At 37.0% G+C, this 21,514-nt stretch overlaps 1 protein-coding gene and 1 long non-coding RNA gene across 6 annotated transcripts in view; one reads left to right on the top strand and one right to left on the bottom strand.

Annotated features, from left to right (window-relative positions):
• The window catches only part of PPIG (peptidylprolyl isomerase G), a 46,661-nt gene that overhangs the window by 15,923 nt on the left and 9,224 nt on the right, over positions 1-21,514 (top strand). For all 5 annotated transcript variants that reach the window (XM_036888061.2, XM_057503927.1, XM_036888059.2 and 2 more), the window contains 4 exons: positions 576-663; positions 4,476-4,505; positions 4,593-4,732; positions 20,897-21,104. In XM_036888061.2, the coding sequence (XP_036743956.2) occupies positions 576-663; positions 4,476-4,505; positions 4,593-4,732; positions 20,897-21,104 (466 nt within the window). The remainder of the gene's footprint in view (positions 1-575; positions 664-4,475; positions 4,506-4,592; positions 4,733-20,896; positions 21,105-21,514) is intronic.
• LOC130684116 (uncharacterized) lies at positions 671-2,435 on the bottom strand. The gene is made up of 2 exons (XR_008998272.1): positions 1,660-2,435; positions 671-1,509 (listed from the first exon to the last, which is right to left on the bottom strand). It is a non-coding gene; the product is annotated as an uncharacterized LOC130684116 (long non-coding RNA).

The following is a 21,514-nucleotide window of genomic DNA, read 5'->3' as shown; positions in this document are numbered from 1 at the left end:
ATGTATAGATGTTTTCATATTTCCCATCTTTTACTTTAGGGATTCAGTGAAGTTTTGTTTCACATTCCACTTGCTTTGTTCTCATTATAGTCCAAGATTTGAGGCCAAACTGCTATCTTGAAATAAGTGATGCTGTGGCAGACATTAAATTAATGAATGCCTCTTTGAGCTTAGAATATTACACATGCCTTTTTGAGCTTAGAGGTGAAACAGATATGTAAAAAGAATCCTATCTGACTTCTTTCTGTTGCTTTTTTAGGAAAATTTCATTTTTTGTTTAAATAAGCAAAGAAACTGTTATCTTTTCCAAAAACATGTAAAGGACAAACAAATGGAAAAGAAGAAAACAAAATAGTAATTGGATTTTATAGCAAGAGATTGAAAAGTAGAAATAATGTAGTCTAAGAAGATGGAGGGAATTGGTTACTATTTGATTCTCTTCTTTTAACCTGATTTATCTTAATTTTGTCTGGCACTAAGGAGCAGATGCTATGAACACAAGATATGAAGAGAGCATATGAAGTTTTTTTGGAGGTCATACTTATAATGTAACTGAAAACTTTGCTTCTCTATAGATGAAAGTTTTGCTGTCAAACACAACAAAGAATTTCTTTTGTCAATGGCCAACAGAGGGAAGGATACAAATGGTTCACAATTCTTCATGTAAGTATTTATGGTCTGATCATTTAAAATATCCATTTTTTGGTTTGTCATTTCTCTGTGTGCCTGCCACTGATCACTAATAAAAAGAAGAGAGATCCATAAAGGGGATTTCTTTAAAATAGGAAGAACAAAGAATTGATGAAGAGGGGAAAATTATTGAAAAGGGAGTTGACTTTACTGTTTAAGTTTTCAAATGATGTTAAGACTTGTCAAGATGACACAGAAGCCAGCTTGAAGGGCTGGGGTTCCCACTGTCCAAATTAAGACAATAACAGCATCAAAATTAATGACAGTATTAAATTGTTAAGTGAAATAGAAATCCAGGAGTCCATATAGATATAAATTATAAATGAATAAATAAAAGGAAGAAGGAAAAGCTGTTCCTTAATAGAATGTCAACTAATAAACAGATGCATATATATTTTCTTACTTTTCCTTTTTTTCTCATGTGATAGATAGTATATATAATATTTTGTTCTTTTCACTTAACAGTGAATCCTGGAAATTACTCCATATCAGTTCATAGAGATCTTCTTATTCTTTTTTGCAGCTGCATAGTACTCTATTGCGTTTCTGTACTATAGTTTATTCAATTACCTGTATGTCTTGTCTTGTTTTTTTTTCAGTGAAAACAACTTAAATCACATTTGTTGTACAAAAATTAAAACACACAGATGAAAAAGAAGAAAATCACTCCCATTCTCAGAGCATCTTTCTATGCATTAAAAATGTAGGCAAAGTGTTAAATATTCACTATAATTAACTTTGGATATAATGTAAATCTCTGTACACCATTAAATATTACAACATTTTAATAGCTTCATTTTAATCCACTGTTTGAATGCACTGTGCTTTGTTAATCTCATTTTTTTTTTACATATATATATATATATATATATATATATATATATATATTTTATTTTGGTGTCATTAATCTACAATTACATGAAGGACATTATGTTTACTAGGCTCCCCCCTTCACCAAGTCCCCCCCACATCCCCGTTGTTAATCTCATTTTTAAACATTTTGTTAGTCCCTTCTTTCAGACTGCTGTAATGAACATTATTGTACTTATTGTTTGATGCATTTTAAATTATTTTTTTATATAAATTGCCAGAAATTAGTGAAATATTTACGCATTTTTAGGTCTTCCTGTATATATTGCTGTATTGACTTCCCAAAAGGAAGTATAGTTTCTCTGCTGTCAGCAATATGTATGTAAGATGCTCAGCAATACTGAGTAGTATCATTTATTTTCCTTTTCTTTTTTTAAGTAAAATGTTTGTGCTAACCAAACCATATATGTTAAGTTCATACAATCCTTCATGTATATTGCCAGAATCTTTGCTGTGTTGGTTTCTCCTTATTTCTTCTTTCTAGATCACCCTCGTTTATTTATGTGTTCTATTGTTTATTAAAGGAAACAGTTTCAGTTTTATTATCTTTTAAAAGATAATTCTTTTTATTGTGATAACATATATAAAATATGCCATTTTAAACATTTGTAAGTATACAATTCAGTGATATGAATTACATTCACAGTGCTATGCGACTGTCACCACAATTTCCAAAGTTATTTTATCATCCCAGAAACTAACCATTTCTGCTTCCCCCCAGCCTCTGCACATTCTGTCTGTATGAATGTGCCTATTCTACATATAGAAGTGGAATCATATAATATTTTCCCTTTTGTGTCTGGCTCATTTTGCTCAGCATGTTTTCAAGGCCTACCCATGCTGTAGCATGTATCAGAACTCCATTCCTTTTAATGACTGACTGTCCTTCCATTGTAAGTACACAGCACATCTCATTTATCCTTATTCACCTGTTGGTGGATGTTTGGGTCGTTGCCACCTTGTACGTGTTAGAAATCATACTCCGCTGTATATCGGCACACACATTTTCTTGAGATCGTGTTTTCAGTTTTTTGGGTATATACCTAGGTGTAGAGTTGCTGGGTCATATGGTAAGCCTGTGGCTAGTTCTTAAGGAACCACCAAACTTCCACAGTGATTGCATTATTTTGCATTCCCACCAGCACTGTACAGGAGCTCCAGTTTTTCCACTCCTCATCAGCATACTTTTTCACTAATGTGAGAATGATCATGAAGGCACTGATTATTAGTTTAGGGGTTACAAATAAAAAGTTGTACATATGGAATCTTTGAAGCAAGAATCAATTGTATCTAGATGCAAATTACATAGACACATTGAATGTAACATGTAATACAAATGTACATAAGTACACTAGGTTTTTACATTTCTGGGTGTTTTTAGCAAGTTCAGAGCATAGTTGTTACAGTGAAAAAAATAGCAATAGATTACTGGTTTTAAAAGTAAGGTGAACTTTTATAAATAATGTACATGTTTGAATTTTTCATTAGTATTGTGTGTGCCTTAACCAAAGGTTCTTCTTCCAAATTTCTAATGCCTTTTCTATTCAGATTTTTAAAAATCAATCTGTGTACAAGTATGTTCTCACTACTAAAGTAGCAGCTTCTTAACTAGAAATCTTTATGATGTGGGAGGGATAAAAGATATTTTAAATTACTTTGTTTGCAAAAAAAAAAGACTTTTTGCTTATTTTTGGTTTTGTCCAAAGTTTTAAACCAGATCTCTTTCTTCAATGTGAAGATTACTATATGTCAGGAGTAACAAACTCAGACACTTGTAGATCTTAGGGAGATAAACTCTGTTGGGACAAGAGTCCCTGTATTAAAGAAGACCAGGGAATAGTCAGCCTGACCTGTTATTGCTCATGCCAGGTGCCATATCTTCCAGGTTTCTAAAAAATCTGAAATCTGGATTTTTATGTAAAAGTGTCCAAAATTTTAAATGTTAGCAGCTAATTAAAAATTTTATAAGCATTATACAGACCATTTCTGTTCAGGTCCAGCAAATTGAAGGCCTCATGATATAGTAATCCCCCCTTATCCACAGGGGATATATCAGGACCCCAGTGGATGCCTAAAACTGGATAGTAGTATATATACTATGTTTTCTCCTATACAAACATAGCTATGATAAAGTTTCATTTATAAATTAGGCATAGTAAGAGATTAACAAAACATAAAGTAGAATGATCATAACAATATACTGTATTAAATTGATCTCTCAAAATATCTTACTGCTCTCTACCCACTGTTCTTCTTGATGATAAAATCCTAAATGATGAGATGACATAAATGAATGACATAGGCATTATGACATAGCATTAGGTTACCACTAATTGGTTGACCAATTAGGTTACCACATTAGGTTGACCATCTAATGATAATGTCAGAAGGAGGATCTTCTGCTTCCAGACTGTGGGTACCTGAAATCGTAGAAAGTAGAGCCACAGGTAAAGGGGGACTACTATTTGACCTGTATTTTAACTTTTAAAATGTTAAGATTAAAAAGTACTAGTGTTAAACCAATAAACTGGGGGAATGGTATAAAGGATGATATGTCCATACAGTAGAACATTATACAACCATTAATGTGCAGTAAGAACCCAGTCACATGCAGGAAACATGGATGGGTAGAAGTAACACCACAATGTCAACTTAAATTACATGTAAGTTTTCAATAATAAGTAGGTATTACTCTTAAAATCAGAACAGGTTTTTGAAAATACATTATGTGTAAAGCATTTTACATTTTGTTCTACTTAAAGTTAATGTAGCAAGATTCTACTGTGTTAACATTAATATGATTTCTTTGTTTGCAACCTTGTTTCCAATGCAGTTATTTTCTTTTCCTTTTTAGAGATGCTAACTTTATTTTTCTCTGACTTTGTTTTTATTCTTCTATCTGACGACTTCCAAAGAACAACGAAACCAACTCCTCATTTAGATGGGTAAAAATCATTTCAACTTATTTTATGACCTAGTTTAAATTACATTAAAATAAGCTTTTATTTAATCATCTTTACTTGGCTCTTTAGCCATCATGTTGTTTTTGGTCAAGTGATTTCCGGTCAAGAAGTTGTAAGAGAGATAGAAAACCAGAAAACAGACGCAGCTAGCAAACCATTTGCTGAGGTGCGGATACTCAGTTGTGGAGAGCTAATTCCCAAATCTAAAGGTAAGAATACATGCATATTTCTGATAATTCTTACACATACAAAATGAGCAGAGACTCTAAAAATAGTTGGTGTGAAATTCAACTAAAATGAATATAAATGCAAGGTTTTTGTGTTTTAAAATATAATATATATATAATTTTTTAATGTGTTTTATCTTCATGCTTTGTTCTTTTACCACAGAACTGCTTGACTTTTCCTTGTTATTAATTTGCAGTAATTTACCCTTCTCCTTCTTTGTTTCTTGGGTTTTTAAAAAACTAGTTGTCCATATATCATGGTAAGTAAATACCATGTCTCTAGGGAAGGGGACAGAGTGGGGAGGATGGTAATCGAAGAGAATAACATAGACTAAGAAACTTTAGGAGAATGCATTATTTCCCCTTCATGCACTGTTTAGATTCAGGAGCATCTTGCTTGTTTGAGAAACTTCTCTTACTTAGACATGTGAAGTTAACATGACTAGTAGTTTCATGTGATATTATCTGAATGGTAATAACTTTGTTTTAAGTAAATATTTATATTATATATGAAATATGTCAATAATACCATTTATTACAGATATCAGGCCTGACACTCTAAAAGTAATGGGGTGAGATTACCTTCAAACCTGTGTAGAAAGCAATCAGATATTAAACTGAGCCTATCTTTCTGTTCTTGACTAATCTAAGGAATAGTTAATATCAGTACTAAGTTTTTCAAGGTTAACAAATGTGAAAACCATTTATAGTCTTTTCAGATCCTCACAATAACCCTATAATACGATTTTCTCCATTTTACAAATAATGATAATCAAGGAGATTTACTACATCAGGGAACTAGGCCTCAAACTCAGGTTTGCTGGATTTAAATATAGAGCTTTTTCCATTATGTATTGCTAACTCATTAAAGTCTTTAACATTCCTTTCAGTATTACCTTAAGTAGAACATTCTATTCTCAAGTTTAGGTGCTGATTTGCTCTGTATCATTTAGAAAAATGCACAGTTTGTTTCTGCATTCGTCTTTAATTCTTATGATTTCATTTCCTTCTCTGTCATGCTGCAGCTTAATGAGACTGTTTACATAATTTCTTGGTGTTCACAAGTCTGGCTATCTATCCTTATTTACAAACAGAAGGTATAGTGTATGTCTTATGTGAAGTTCCTGTAAAAAGTGAGGTGTTGTTGAGTCTCTTGCATTAAAAAACAAACAAACTAAAAAGTAGTCTATATTAATGATTGTAAGTTGTAGACCCTGAACCTACTGATATATATATATATATTTTTTTTTTGTATCATTAATGTATAATTACATGAGGAACATTATGTTTACTAGGCTCCCCCCTTCACCAAGGCCACCCCACAAACCCCATTACAGTCACTGTCCATCAGCGTAGTAAGATGCTGTGGAGTCACTACTTGTCTTCTCTGTGTTGCACAGCCCTCCCCATGCCTCCATCCCCATTATACATGCTAATCGTAATGCCTCCTTTCTTTTCCCCCCACCCTGTCCTTCCCTTCCCACCCATCCTCCCCAGTCCCTTTCCCTTTGGTAACTGCTAGTCCATTCTTGGGTTCTGTGATTCTGCTGCTGTTTAGTTCCTTCAGTTTTTTCTTTGTTCTTATACTCTACATATGAGTGAAATCATTTGGTACTTGTCTTTCTCCACCTGGCTTATTTCACTGAGCATAATAGCCTCCAGCTCCATCCATGTTGTTGCAAATGGAAGGATCTGTTTTATTTTTATGGCTGAATAATAATCCATTGTGTGTACGTATTACCTCTTCTTTATCCATTCATCTACTGTAGGACACTGAGGTTGCTTCCATTTCTTGGCTATTATAAATAGTGCAGCAATAAACATAGGGGTGCAACTGTCTTTTTCAAACTGGGCTGCTGTATTCTTAGGGTCAATTCCTAGAAGTGGAATTCCTGGGTCAAATGGTATTTCTATTTTTAGCTTTTTGAGGAACCTCCATACTGCTTTCCACAGTGGTTGAACCAATTTACATTCCCACCAGTAGTGTAGGAGGTGAACCTACTGATATTTAATTCTTCAGAGTGGTGTCAGGATAATTGGAATATTTTGGTTTAAGACATTGTCTCTTCCCACATCATCTAGGAAATCTTTGTCGTTTATTCTCTACCTAATAAGTAGTTTTTTGTCTTGTATTTTGTAGTCTTTAAGATCTCTTGTGTTAAGATCTATTCTCTGCTTATAAAACTTAAGGATGCTGTGTAGCTTACATATTTTTAAAAGATAGAGGTAGTAAAAAAAAAACTTACATTTTCAACCATAAGCAATTATCATAGAGTCTCTCTTGAATTTGGTGTAAAGATTCTTTTGGTACTAAATGGTCAGTGCTTGAATATTAATAGAAGGGATGAGAAATTGAATGAATGGCACTCTTTATTTATTATTATTTATGTATTTATAATATGTTTTCACTGAAGAGGTAAATACTAATTTTGCCCCTGCTGTAGTGGCCCGGAAGTTGTGCTGACAAGTGATGTGGCGTTCTAGAGCATGTTCCTCAAAGTCGTGCTATGGAAACATATCTTGCCCTTACTGGTTTCAGCAGTTAAGGAGATTTGGCCCTTTATTAGTACCTAGGAGCTCCCAAAATGATAGATTTGTTTCTAGCAGGATCTCCCCTGCCTACTGTATTCTGGATCATAATGCGGAAAGAGGATCCACAACATATTCTTATATTAGAGATCACACAGTTTGGCATCTGTTACAGTACAGGCCTTCAATTAGCACTCAGAACATTAGTCAGAATGGACTTTTTCGTGCACCTATATATTCTTTTTTAGGCAGAGCTGTGTCTTATATCCAGTTAATAAATTTAATTGCCTTCTTACAGTTTTTAATTGGGAACAGTCAAAACGCTTTCTACAACACTGTGGTGTTCATCATCATCATATTTAAAACCTTGTTTGAGAGAGTTACACATGAGTTTAAAAAGTAAATAAATACAGAATCTTTTTTTCTTTTTCTAACTTCCTGAAAGAAAACAAAAGACCTCTGAAGAATTCTGACTGTCAGGCCCACCTGTATATATGGTCTTGGTGAGTCTGGACAATCTTCTTGGGCCTTTCTCCCTTTGCTGTTAAAAGATAGGAAATTCTGCTTTTTGTGACTGTTTGAGCCTGAGAAGATTGATAGTCAAGAATAACCTTCCAACAGATGCAGAGCTATAATACTGGAGGCTGTCAGAGGGCATAGTGGAAGATAGAACACAGACCACCAGAGAATGAAACCACTGCCCTGATTAAGGAACTTAGCAGATTTTTTTTTTTTTGCATGACTTCTGTCATACTGGTCTCGGTTAGAGAGGTCTGTTCACCTTGCTTGGTCATGCAACAAGAAATGGGGCCATTGTTACAGAGTATACAGAAACACGAATGCTGACTTGTGGCAAAATGGCAATAAATAAACAGTTATATGAGCAGAAATTTTGTATGTGTATGGTAGGAAGCAGATTACCTGGCAATACAGAAAGAAGAGTACAATAGAGGAACTAACTGGTGAGTTTCATACTCAGGAAACAGTGAAAAAGAACACCACAGATTCATTTCAGGATACCATTTTACTGTCCTTATTCTGGAATTAAAAGTTGTGGTAATGGCACTTTTATTGGAAAACAGAGGGTGTTGAACTTAAACTGTTTAGGAAACTAGTAATATGAAATGAAAATATCTAAAGGGGACCTATTTCAGGACTAGTTATATTCTTTATTTCAAGTCTTATATTCATGATGGCCTAGAAATTTTCTTCAATATAAAGGTTTCACATGAAATCCATTGGTATAAAATCTATAAATTTCAAATAAAAAGCAGCAAGACAGCATTATCTTAAACTTAAGTTTTTACAAGTAAAATGTTCTGGAGTTTGTTTTTTAACTTTAACGTCATACTAATAAACTCAGTACCTAACTAATAGGCTTATGCCACATCCTTCCTCACCTCCCAAAAAGGTCAGTGAACATAAGGGAAATTCTTTTACACGGTGATAAGTAAACTACATAATCTAAAATAAACAGAAATGGCCCAAGAGTTGAAAGTGTTGCTCTTTATAATTCCTTTGCATTCATTTTGATTCTTAATATGCACTGTGGTCTTGCTTTTAGTACTGTATCTTTTTTATTATTATTATTAAGGTATCACTGATACACACTTCTCTGAAGGTTTCACATGAAAAACATTGTGGTTACTACATTCACCCAGATTTTCAGCACCCGCCCCCATACCCCACTGAAGTCACTGTCCAACACTATAGTAAGATGCCACAGAGTCACAACTTGTCTTCTCTGTGCTACCCTGTCTTCCCCGTGACCCCCTCCACACACACTAGGTGTACCAATCATAATACCCCTCAAGCCCCTTCTCCCCCACTCCCCACCCACCCTTCCCCACCCCTCCTCTTCGGTTACCAGTACTCCCTTTTTGGACTCTGAGTCTACTGCTGTTTTGTTCCTTCAGTTTTGCATCATTGTTACACTCCACAAATGATGGAAATCATTTGGTACTTGTCTTTCTCTGCCTGGCTTGTTTCACTGACCATAATACCCTGTAGCTCCATCCATGTTGCAAATAGTAGGATCTATTTTCTTTTTATGGCTGAATAATAATCCATTGTATATATGTACCACCTCTTCATTATCCATTTATTTACTGATGGAGACTTAGGTTGCTTCCATTTCTTGGCTATTGTAAATAGTGCTGCAGTGAACATAGGGGTGCATATGTCTTTTTGAATCTGAGCAGTTGTTTTCTTTGGATAAATTCCTCGGAGTGGAATTCCCAGGTCAAATGGCATTTCTATTTTTAGCTTTTTGAGGAACCTCCATATTGCTTTCCACAATGGTTGAACTGATTTACAATCGCACTAGCAGTGTATGAAGGTTCCCCTTTCTCCACATCCTGCCCAGCATGTGTTGTTCCTTGTCTTTTGGATATTGGCTATCCTAAATGGTGTGAAGTGATATCTCATTCTGAGTTTTTTTTTAGTAAGGATTGATATACACTATTATGAAGGCTTCATAAGAAAAACAATGTGATTACTACCCTTATTATCAAATCCCCCCCCACACCCCATTGCAGTCAGTGTCCATCAGTGTGGTAAGATGCCACAGAGTCCCTGCCTGTCTTCTCTGTGCTACATTGTCTTCCCCGTGATCCAACACACCATGTGCACCAATCATGATACCCCACAATCTCCTTCTCCCTCCCTCCCCACTCATCCTCCCGCACCCCTCCCCTTTGGAAACCGCTACTCCCTTTTTGGAGTCTGTGAGTGTGCTGCTATTTTGTTTCTTCAGTTTTACTTCGTCGTTATACTCCACAAATGAGGGAAATCATTTGGTATTTGTCTTTGTCTGCCTAATTTATTTCACTTAACATCATACCTTCTACCTCAATCCATGTTGTTGCAAATGGTAGGATTTGTTTCTTTCTTTTGGCCGAATAGTATTCCATTCTGTATATGAACCACATCTTCTTTATCCATTCATCTACTAGATGGACACGTAGTTTGCTTCCATATCTTGGCTATTGTAAATAGTGCAGCAATAAACATAGGGGTACATGTGTCTTTTTGAATCTGATAACTTGTTTTCTTTGGGTAAATTCCTAGGAGTGGAATTCCTGGGTCAAATGGTATTTCTATTTTGAGTTTTTTGAGGAACCTCCATATTGCTTTCCACAATGGTTGAACTAGTTTACATTCCCACCAGCAATATAGGAGGGTTCCCCTTTCTTTGCATCCTGGCCAGCATTTGTTCATAGTCTTTTCGATGTTGGCCATCCTAACTGCTGTGAGGTGATATCTCACTGTGGTTTTAATTTGCATATCCCTGATAATTAGCAATGTGGAGCATCTTTTCATGTACCTGTTGGCCATCTGAATTTCTTCTTTTTTTTTAACTTAGAGTAATTTATTTATTTATTTATTTATTTTAAGATAATTATTTTTTTTATTGAAGGGTAGTTGACGCACAGTATTACATTACATTAGTTTCAAGTGTACAACACAGTGATAAAACATTTATATACATAATTCTAGGTTCCAGCTATCACCCTACCAAGCTGTTACAATAACTTGACTATATTCCTTATGCTATACATTACATCCCGGTTACTTATTTATTTTACTATTGGAAGTCTGTCCTTTTTTTTTTTTTTTTTTTTTTTTTTTTGTGAGGGCATCTCTCATATTTATTGATAAAATGGTTGTTAACGACAATAAAATTCTGTATAGGGGAGTCAATGCTCAATGTACAATCATTAATCCACCCCAAGCCTAATTTTCATCAGTCTCCAATCTTCTGAGGCATAACAAACAAGTTCTTACATGGAGAACAAATTCTTACATAATGAATAAGTTACATAGTGAACAAACAGTACAAGGGCAGTCATCACAGAAACTTTCTGTTTTGCTCATGCATTATGAACTATAAACAGTCAGTTCAAATATGAATACTCATTTGGTTTTTATACTTGATTTATATGTGGATACCACATTTCTCTCTTTATTATTATTATTTTTAATAAAATGCTGAAGTGGTAGGTAGATACAAGATAAAGGTAGAAAACATAGTTTAGTGTTGTAAGAGAGCAAATGTAGATGATCAGGTGTGTGCCTGTAGACTATGCATTAATCCAAGCTAGACAAGGGCAATAAAACATCCACGTATGGAGAAGATTTCTCTCAGAACGGGGGTTGAGGTTCTAAGCCTCACCTCTGTTGATCCCCAATTTCTCACCTGATGACCCCCCTGCGACTGTGCCTGTCTTAGGTTGTTCCTCCCTTGAGGAATCTTACCCGTCTCTGGCTAACCAGTCATCTTCCGGGGCCATACAGGGAAATGTAAAGTTGGTAAGTGAGAGAGAAGCCTTATTGTTTGAAATGGTTAGCTTTTTATTTCCTTGCATATTTATGCCCTGTAGCTTCTATGCCCAGCATTTGTCTTGAGGTATCTTTACCACTTGGAAGAATTATGATACTCGGTAAATTTGATATGAGGCACGAATTCTATTTAAGGGTTGTAATTAGGAAGGAAGAAGAAAAGCTATAGAAGTAGCAGGCGGAAGAAAACATGGGAAGATTGATTATTTCTTCGACATATCTTCTTGTAGAGTAACTTCAGCATGTATAGGTTTTAAGCTACTACTTAAATTGCGCACACACATTAACATAATAGGAGTACAGTTACATAACCAAAGCATACCTGTAATTACCAGCCATCTCCAGTGAAACCAAGGAAACCAGTTAGGCACCTTAGGCATTTGTGAAAACTTATCTATGATATGGTGGATATTGTCCAACTGAACTTGAACAGTCTGCGAGAAATCAGACAAATTAAAACAACCCATTCCTGGGGAATGTTCACATCCCTTATGTTCTTTTAACAGTAAATAGTCTGTAGTTGTAAGATTTTGGAGCGCTACAATTGGCACTTCTCCTAATTCTTGGTTGAGTTCCAACAGTATAGATCCAGTCAAATTTGTTGTTTTACTGTATGCACAGGCCAGCTTAGATATCTCCTTCTTCATTCCCACGGCAAGTCCAGGAGCTGGTGGGATGAGTGCATCTACAGCTGTAGCAGTGCGTGGATCTTTGTTGGGGTTTTTTGATGATCATCTTCTGGCATGAGTCTTCCAGAGAGTGCTGATGTTGGAAGTTCTCTTTCATATCGTATCTTAGTTCATTTTCAGGGTAGCCCAATTAGGCTTTGATCTTCTGTATAAACACAAACAGACCCTTTGCCTACACTTTTATGTGCCCTTTATACCCTTGTGTAGAACTCACTGGAGGTTACTACACAGGAACTGCCCTTTTTTTTGTTTGTTTTGTTTTGTTTTGTTTTTGGTATCACTAATCTACACTTACATGATGAATATTATGTTTACTAGGCTCTCCCCTATACCAGGTCTCCCCTATAAACCCCTTTACAGTCACTGTCCATCAGCATAGCAGAATGTTGTAGAATCACTACTTGCCTTCTCTGTGTTGTACAGCCCTCCCTTTTCTCCTACCCCCCCATGCATGTTAATCTTAATACCCCCCTACTTCTCCCCACCCCTTATCCCTCCCTACCAACCCATCCTCCACAGTCCCTTTCCCTTTGGTACCTGTTAGTCCATTCTTGAGTTCTGTGATTCTGCTGCTGTTTTGTTCCTTCAGTTTTTCCTTTGTTCTTATATTCCACAGATATGTGAAATCATTTGATATTTCTCTTTCTCTGCTTGGCTTGTTTCACTGAGCATAATACCCTCCAGCTCCATCCATGTTGCTGCAAATGATTGGATTTGCCCTTTTCTTATGGCTGAGTAGTATTCCATTGTGTATAAATACCACATCTTCTTTATCCATTCATCTATCGATGGACATTTAGGTTGCTTCCAATTCTTGGCTATTGTAAATAGTGCTGCAATAAACATAGGGGTGAACTGATCTTTCTCATACTTGATTGCTGCATTCTTAGGGTAAATTCCTAGGAGTGGAATTCCTGGGTCAAATGGTAAGTCTGTTTTGAGCATTTTGATGTACGTCCATACTGCTTTCCACAATGGTTGAACTAACTTACATTCCCACCAGCAGTGTAGGAGGGTTCCCCTTTCTCCACAGCCTCGCCAACATTTGTTGTTGTTTGTCTTTTGGATGGCAGCCATCCTTACTGGTGTGAGGTGGTACCTCATTGTAGTTTTAATTTGCATTTCTCTGATAATTAGCGATGTGGAGCATCTTTTCATGTGTCTGTTGGCCATCTGTATTTCTTTTTTGGAGAACTGTCTGTTCAGTTCCTCTGCCCATTTTTTAATTGGGTTATTTGTTTTTTGTTTGTTGAGGTGTGTGAGCTCTTTATATATTCTGGACGTCAAGCCTTTATCGCATGTGTCATTTTCAAATATATTCTCCCATACTGTAGGGATCCTTTTTGTTCTATTGATGGTGTCTTTTGCTGTACAGAAGCTTTTCAGCTTAATATAGTCCCACTTATTCATTTTTGCTGTTGTTTTCCTTGCCCGGGGAGATATGTTCAAGAGGAGGTCACTCATGTTTATGTCTAAGAGGTTTTTGCCTATGTTTTCTTCCAAGAGTTGAATGGTTTCATGATTTACATTCAGGTCCTTGATCCATTTTGAGTTTACTTTTGTATATGGGGTTAGACAATGGTCCAGTTTCATTCTCCTACATGTAGCTGTCCAGTTTTGCCAGCACCACCTGTTGAAGAGACTGTCATTTCGCCATTGTATGTCCATGGCTCCTTTATCAAATATTAATTGACCATATATGTCTGGGTTCATGTCTGGATTCTCTAGTCTGTTCCATTGGTCTGTGGCTCTACTCTTGTGCCAGTACCAAATTGTCTTGATTACTATGGCTTTATAGTAGAGCTTGAAGTTGGGGAGTGAGATCCCCCCTACTTTATTCTTCTTTCTCAGGATTGCTTTGGCTATTCGGGGTCTTTGGTGTTTCCATATGAATTTTTGAATTATTTGTTCCAGTTCATTGAAGAATGTTGCTGGTAGTTTCATAGAGATTGCATCAAATCTGTATATTGCTTTGGGCAGGATGGCCATTTTGACGATATTAATTCTTCCTAGCCACGAGCATGGGATGAGTTTCCATCTGTTAGTGTCCCCTTTAATTTCTCTTAAGAGTGACTTGTAGTTTTCAGAGTATAAGTCTTTCACTTCTTTGGTTAGGTTTATTCCTAGGTATTTTTTTTTTTTTATGCAATTGTGAATGGAGTTGTTTTCCTGATTTCTCTTTCTGTTGGTTCATTGTTAGTATATAGGAAAGCCACAGATTTCTGTGTGTTGATTTTGTATCCTGCAACTTTGCTGTATTCCGATATCAGTTCTAGTAGTTCTGGGGTGGAGTCTTTAGGGTTTTTTATGTACAGTATCATGTCATCTGCAAATAGTGACAGTTTAACTTCTTCTTTACCAATCTGGATTCCTTATATTTCTTTGTTTTGTCTGATTGCCGTGGCTAGCACCTCCAGTAGTATGTTAAATAACAGTGGGGAGAGTGGGCATCCCTGTCTAGTTCCCGATCTCAGAGGAAATGCTTTCAGCTTCTCGCTGTTCAATATAATGTTGGCTGTGGGTTTATCATAGATGGCCTTTATTATGTTGAGGTACTTGCCCTCTATTCCCATTTTGCTGAGAGTTTTTATCATGAATGGATGTTGAACTTTGTCAAATGCTTTTTCAGCATCAATGGAGATGATCATGTGGTTTTTGTCCTTCTTTTTGTTGATGTGGTGGATGATGTTGATGGACTTTCGAATGTTGTACCATCCTTGCATCCCTGGGATGAATCCCACTTGGTCATGGTGTATGATCCTTTTGATGTATTTTTGAATTCAGTTTGCTAATATTTTGTTGAGTATTTTTGCATCTACGTTCATCATGGATATTGGTCTGTAGTTTTCTTTTTTGGTGGGGTCTTTGCCTGGTTTTGGTATTAGGGTGATGTTAGCTTCATAGAATGAGTTTGGGAGTATTCCCTCCTCCTCTATTTTTTGGAAAACTCTAAGAAGAATGGGTATTATGTCTTCCCTGTATGTCTGATAAAATTCCGAGGTAAATCCATCTGGCCCGGGGGTTTTGTTCTTTGGTAGTTTTTTTTTTACCGCTTCAATTTCGTTGCTGGTAATTGGTCTGTTTAGATTTTGTGTTTCTTTCTGGGTCAGTCTTGGAAGGTTGTATTTTTCTAGGAAGTTGTCCATTTCTCCTAGGTTTCCCAGCTTGTTAGCATATAGGTTTTCATAGTATTCTCTAATAATCCTTTGTATTTCTGTGGGGTCCGTCGTGATTTTTCCATTCTCGTTTCTGATACTGTTGATTTGTGTTGACTCTCTTTTCTTCTTAATAAGTCTGGCTAGAGGCTTATCTATTTTGTTTATTTTCTCGAAGAACCAGCTCTTGGTTTCATTGATTTTTGCTATTGTTTTATTCTTCTCAATTTTATTTATTTCTTCTCTGATCTTTATTATGTCCCTCCTTCTGCTGACCTTAGGCCTCATCTGTTCTTCTTTTTCCAATTTCGATAATTGTGACATTAGACCATTCATTTGGGATTGCTCTTCCTTTTTTAAATATGCTTGGATTGCTATATACTTTCCTCTTAAGACTGCTTTTGCTGTGTCCCACAGAAGTTGGGGCTTAGTGTTGTTGTTGTCATTTGTTTCCATATATTGCTGGATCTCCATTTTGATTTGGTCATTGATCCATTGATTATTTAGGAGCGTGTTGTTAAGCCTCCATGTGTTTGTGAGCCTCTTTGCTTTCTTTGTACAGTTTATTTCTAGTTTTATGCCTTTGTCGTCTGAAAAGTTGGTTGGTAGGATTTCAATCTTTTGGAATTTTCTGAGGCTCTTTTTGTGGCCTAGTATGTGGTCTATTCAGAGAATGTTCCATGTGCACTTGAGAAGAATGTATATCCTGTTGCTTTTGGATGTAGAGTTCTATAGATGTCTATTAGGTCCATCTGCTCTACTGTGTTGTTCAGTGCTTCCGTGTCCTTACTTATTTTCTGCCCAGTGGATCTATCCTTTGGGGTGAGTGGTGTGTTGAAGTCTCCTAGAATGAATGCCTTGCAGTCTATATCCCCCTTTAGTTCTGTTAGTATTTGTTTCACATATGCTGGTGCTCCTGTGTTGTGTGCATATATATTTAGAATGGTTATATCCTCTTGTTTGACTGAGCCCTTTATCATTATGTAGTGTCCTTCTTTAGCTCTTGTTACTTTCTTTGTTTTGAAGTCTGTTTTGTCTGATATTTGTACTGCAACCCCTGCTTTCTTCTCAGTGTTGTTTGCTTGAAATATGTTTTTCCATCCCTTGACTTTTAGTCTGTACATGTCTTTGGGTTTGAGGTGAGTTTCTTGTAAGCAGCATATAGATGGGTCTTGCTTTTTTATCCATCCTGTTACTCTGTGTCTTTTGATTGGTGCATTCAACCCATTAACATTTAGGGTGACTATTGAAAGATATGTACTTATTGCCATTGCAGGCTTTAAATTTGTGGTTATCAAAGGTTCAAGGTTAGCCTCTTTAGTACCTTACTGCCTAACTTAGCTCGCGTATTGAGCTGTTATATACACTGTCTGGAGATTCTTTTCTTTCTTCTCTCCCTTCTTGTTCCTCCTCCTCGATTCTTCATATGTTGGGTGTTTTGTGCTGTGCTCTTTCTAGGAGTGCTCCCATCTAGAGCAGTCCCTGTAAGATGTTCTGTAGAGGTGGTTTGTGGAAAGCAAATTCCCTTAGCTTTTGTTTGTCTGGGAATTGTTTAATCCCACCGTCATATTTGAATGATAGTCGTGCTGGATACAGTATCCTTGGTTCAAGGCCCTTCTGTTTCATTGTATTAAATATATCATGCCATTCTCTTCTGGCTTGTAGGGTTTCTGTTGAGAAATCTGATGTTAGCCTGATGGGTTTCCCTTTATAGGTGACCTTTTTCTCTCTCGCTGCCTTTAACACTCTTTCCTTGTCCTTGATCTTTGCCATTTTAATTATTATGTGTCTTGGTGTTGTCCTTCTTGGATCCTTTCTGTTGGGGGTTCTGTGTATTTCCGTGGTCTGTTCGATTATTTCCTCCCCCAGTTTGGGGAAGTTTTCAGCAATTATTTCTTCTAAGATACTTTCCATCTCTTTTCCTCTCTCTTTTCTCCTTCTGGGACCCCTATAATACGGATATTGTTCCTTTTGGATTGGTCACACAGTTCTCTTAATATTGTTTCATTCCTGGAGATCCTTTTGTCTCTCTCTATGTCAGCTTCTATGCGTTCCTGTTCTCTGATTTCAAATCCATCAATGGCCTCTTGCATTCTATCCATTCTGCTTATAAACCCTTCCAGAGTTTGTTTCATTTCTGCGATCTCCTTTCTGGCATCTGTGATCTCCCTCTGGACTTCATCCCATTTCTCTTGCTTATTTCTCTGCATCTCTGTCAGCATGTTTATGATTCTTATTTTGAATTCTTTGTCAGGAAGACTGGTTAGGTCCGTCTCATTCTCTGGTGTTGTCTCTGTGATCTTTGTCTGCCTGTAGCTTTGCCTTTTCATGGTGATAGGAATAGTTTGCAGAACTGGGACGAGTGACGGCTGGGAAGACTTCCTTTCTTGTTGGTTTGTGGCCCTCCTCTCCTGGGAGAACAGCGCCCTCTAGTGGCTTGTGCTGCGCAGCTGCGCGCAGACAGGGTTTCTGCTTCCTGCCCGGCTGCTATGGAGTTAATCTCCGCTGTTGCTGTGGGCGTGGCCTGACTCGGGCAGCTACTCCAAAGTGGTGGAGTCGCGTTGGAGCAGGAACGGCAGGGAGGCTATTTATCTCCGTAAGGGGCCTCCCTGCTCCCTGAAGCCCAGGGGTTAGGGTGCCCAGAGATCCCCGGATTCCCTACCTCTGGATAAAGTGTTCCACCCTGCCCCTTTAAGACTTCCAAAAAGCACTCGCCAAAACAAAACAACGACCACAAAAAAAAAAGAAAAAAAATTTAAATCAAAAAAAAAAAAAGTGGCCGCTCGTTTTTCTTTATTCTCCGGCGCCAGCCTCAGGCCTCTGCTCACCGGTCTTGCTACCCTGTTTCCCTAGTATTGGGCTCCCTATCCCTTTAAGACTTCCAAAAAGCAATCGCCAAAACAAAACAGCAAAAAAGCAAAAAAAAAAAAAAAAATGGTCGCGCGCTTTTCTTATGTCCTCCGGCACCTGGCCTCCAGTGCCCGCTCACTGTTCTTGCTGCCCTGTTTTCCTAGAATCGAGGGCCCTGCACTCTGGCCCGGATGGCTGGGGCTGGGTGTTCGGCAGCCCTGTGCTCCGTCTCCCTCCCGCTCTGCCTACTCTTCTCCCGCCGGGAGCCGGGGGGAGGGGCGCTCGGCTCCCGCCGGGCCGGGGCTTGTATCTTACCCCCTTCGCGAGGCGCTGGGTTCTCTCAGGTGCGGATGTGGTCTGGATATTGTCCTGTGTCCTCTGGTCTTTATTCTAGGAAGGGTTGTGTTTGTTATATTTTCATAGATATATGTTGTTTTGGGAGGAGATTTCCACTGCTCTCCTCACGCCGCCATCTTCCGCCCCCTCCTGAATTTCTTCTTTGGAGAAGTGTCTGTTCAGATCCTCCGCCCATTTTTTAATAAGGTTATCTGCCTTTTGGGTGTTGAGGTGTGTGAGTTCTGTATTTTGAATGTTAACCCCCTGCTGGATATGTCATTTACAAATATATTCTTACATACTATAGGATGCCTTTTTGTTCTACTGATGGTGTCCTTTGCTGTACAGAAGCTTTTTAGCTTGATGCCGTCCCATTTGTTCACTTTTGCTTTTGTTTCCGTTGCCCAAGGAGATGCATTCAGGAAAAAGTTGCTTCCATTTTTATTCAAGAGATTTTTGCCTGTGTTTTCTTCTAAGAGTTTTATTGTTTAATGACTTACATTCAGGTTATTGATCCATTTTGAGCTTACTTTTGTCTACAGAGTTAGACAATATTCCAGTTTCATTCTCTTACATGTAGCTGTTCAGTTTTACCAACACCAGTTATTGAAGAGGCTGTTGTTTCCCATTGTAAATCCATGGCTCCTTTATTGTATATTAATTGACCATGTATCTCTGGGTTTATATCTGGGCTCTCTAGTCTGTTCCATTAGTCTATGGGTCTGTTCTTGTGCCAGGACCAAATTGTCTTGATTATTGTAGCTTTGTAGTAGAGCTTGAAGTTGGGGATTGTAGTTCCCCCCACTTTATTCTTCCTTCCCAGAATTGCTTCAACTATTCAGGGTCTTTTGTGGTTGCATATGAACTTTAGAATTATTTGCTCTAGTTAGTTGAAGAATGCCATTGGTATTTTGATAGGGATTGCATTGAATGTGTAGATTGCTTTAGGCTGGATGGCCATTTTGATAATATTCTTCCTATCCATGAGCACAGGATGTGTTTCCATTTATTGGTATCTTCTTTAATTTCTCTCATGAGTGTCTTGTAGTTTTCAGAGTATAGGTCTTTCGCTTCCTTGGTTAGGTTTATTCCTAGGTATTTTATTCTTCTTGATGTAATTGTGAATGGAATTGTTTTTCTGATTTCTCTCTCTGCTAGTTCATCATTAGTGTATAGGAATGCAACAGATTTCTGTGTACTAATTTTGTATCCCGCAACTTTGCTGACTTCAGGTATTAGATCTAGTAGTTTTAGAGTGGATTCTTTAGGATTTTTTATGAACAGTATCATGTCATCTTCAAACAGGGCAGTTTAACTTCTTCCTAGCCAATCTAGTGCCTTTTATCTCCTTGTGTTGTCTGATTGCCATGGCTAGGACCTCCAGCACTATGTTGAATAAACGTGGGGAGAGTGGGCATCCTTATCTTCTTCCCAATCTTGAACGAAAGGCTTTCAGTTCCTCCCTGTTAAGTATAATTGATGTTGGCCGTGGGTTTGTCATATATGGCCTTTATTATGTTGAGGTACTTGCCCTTTATACCCATTTTGTTGAGAGTTTTTATCATGAACGGATGTTGAATTTTGTCGAATGCTTTTTCAGCATCTATGGAATGATCATGTGGTTTTTGTTCTTCTTTTTGTTGATGTAGTAGATGATGTTGAAGGATTTTCAAATGTTGTACCATCCTTGCATCCCTGCAATGAATTCCACAGTTTGTTAATCTTTTGAGCCTTCATAGCACATCTCCAGGAGGCCTGCATTTGACCCTTTTAGTTGTAAATTTGCTCTTCAACTAAAGCTAAATTTGTTGGAGGAATGCTAAGGTATTGAAATATAAGCCCAGGCAATGGAATTGTTTATCTTTCCAGATTCATGCAAAGTATTTTTCTGCTTTTTTCTTCTGCAGTTATATCTTCAATTTGGTAATAAGAGAAAAAAGTAAAAAAATACAAGATTAAAATGTGGGACTCTTAAGTGTTACTTTTGTGCTTTTTTAAAACTAAGTGTTTTAGACTTACCACTTTTCCAAAAATTTTTTACTTAATAGATATAGCTGTGTCCCATGAACACAGAGATTTTGATTTTAATCCTGACTCTTGACTCCTTTCCTGTATGCCTCAGTTCAAATAGCTGGATGAGCTAAGTGTCAAATACTGGGCTTACAAGAACTGCAGAAAATCTAAATATCCACTTTGAAAGTTTGTCTAAAAGGTGTTGAACAAAACTTTTTTGTTTTTTATTGAAGCTAAGAAGGAAGAGAAGAAAAGGCATAAATCATCATCTTCCTCATCATCCAGTGACTCAGATAGCTCCAGTGATTCTCAGTCCTCTTCTGATTCTTCTGATTCTGATAGTGCTTCTGAAGAGAAATCAAAAAAAAGAAAAAAGAAACATAGGAAAAATTCCCGAAAACACAAGAAAGAAAAGAAGAAGCGAAAGAAAAACAAGAAAAGGTCTCAATTTTATTTTTACAATACTAGCTGTATACTCCAGTTCCCTTCTATTTATAAACAAATCTACTGGGATTCTGGATCAATAATATGGGAACATCAAAATAGAAATCTTTCAAAGCATGAAGTATAAGACCATTTTGATATTCTGCAGTCTTTAGATTAAATTTGGGTACACATTTCGTTTTCAGCAAAATCATTCATTTTGTGTAAACTCAAATGAAATGATGCTTTTGGTTTTATGACTTTGTATTTTATGGGTGGAACATAGCATTAGTGAAAATTACAGGGAACTGGCCATCATTTATCTTGTTCTCTATAGCAGTCTCTTGCTTTTTTGTCCTTTATTTCCTTTGCCTCATATGATAGCAAAAGGATGGAAAGCAGATTTCAGCGTATTTACTGTCTTCATC

This window comes from Manis pentadactyla, chromosome 6, assembly GCF_030020395.1.
Source record: "Manis pentadactyla isolate mManPen7 chromosome 6, mManPen7.hap1, whole genome shotgun sequence".
Classification (NCBI taxonomy): Eukaryota; Metazoa; Chordata; class Mammalia; order Pholidota; family Manidae; genus Manis; species Manis pentadactyla.
This window is presented reverse-complemented; position numbering and strand designations above follow the sequence as displayed.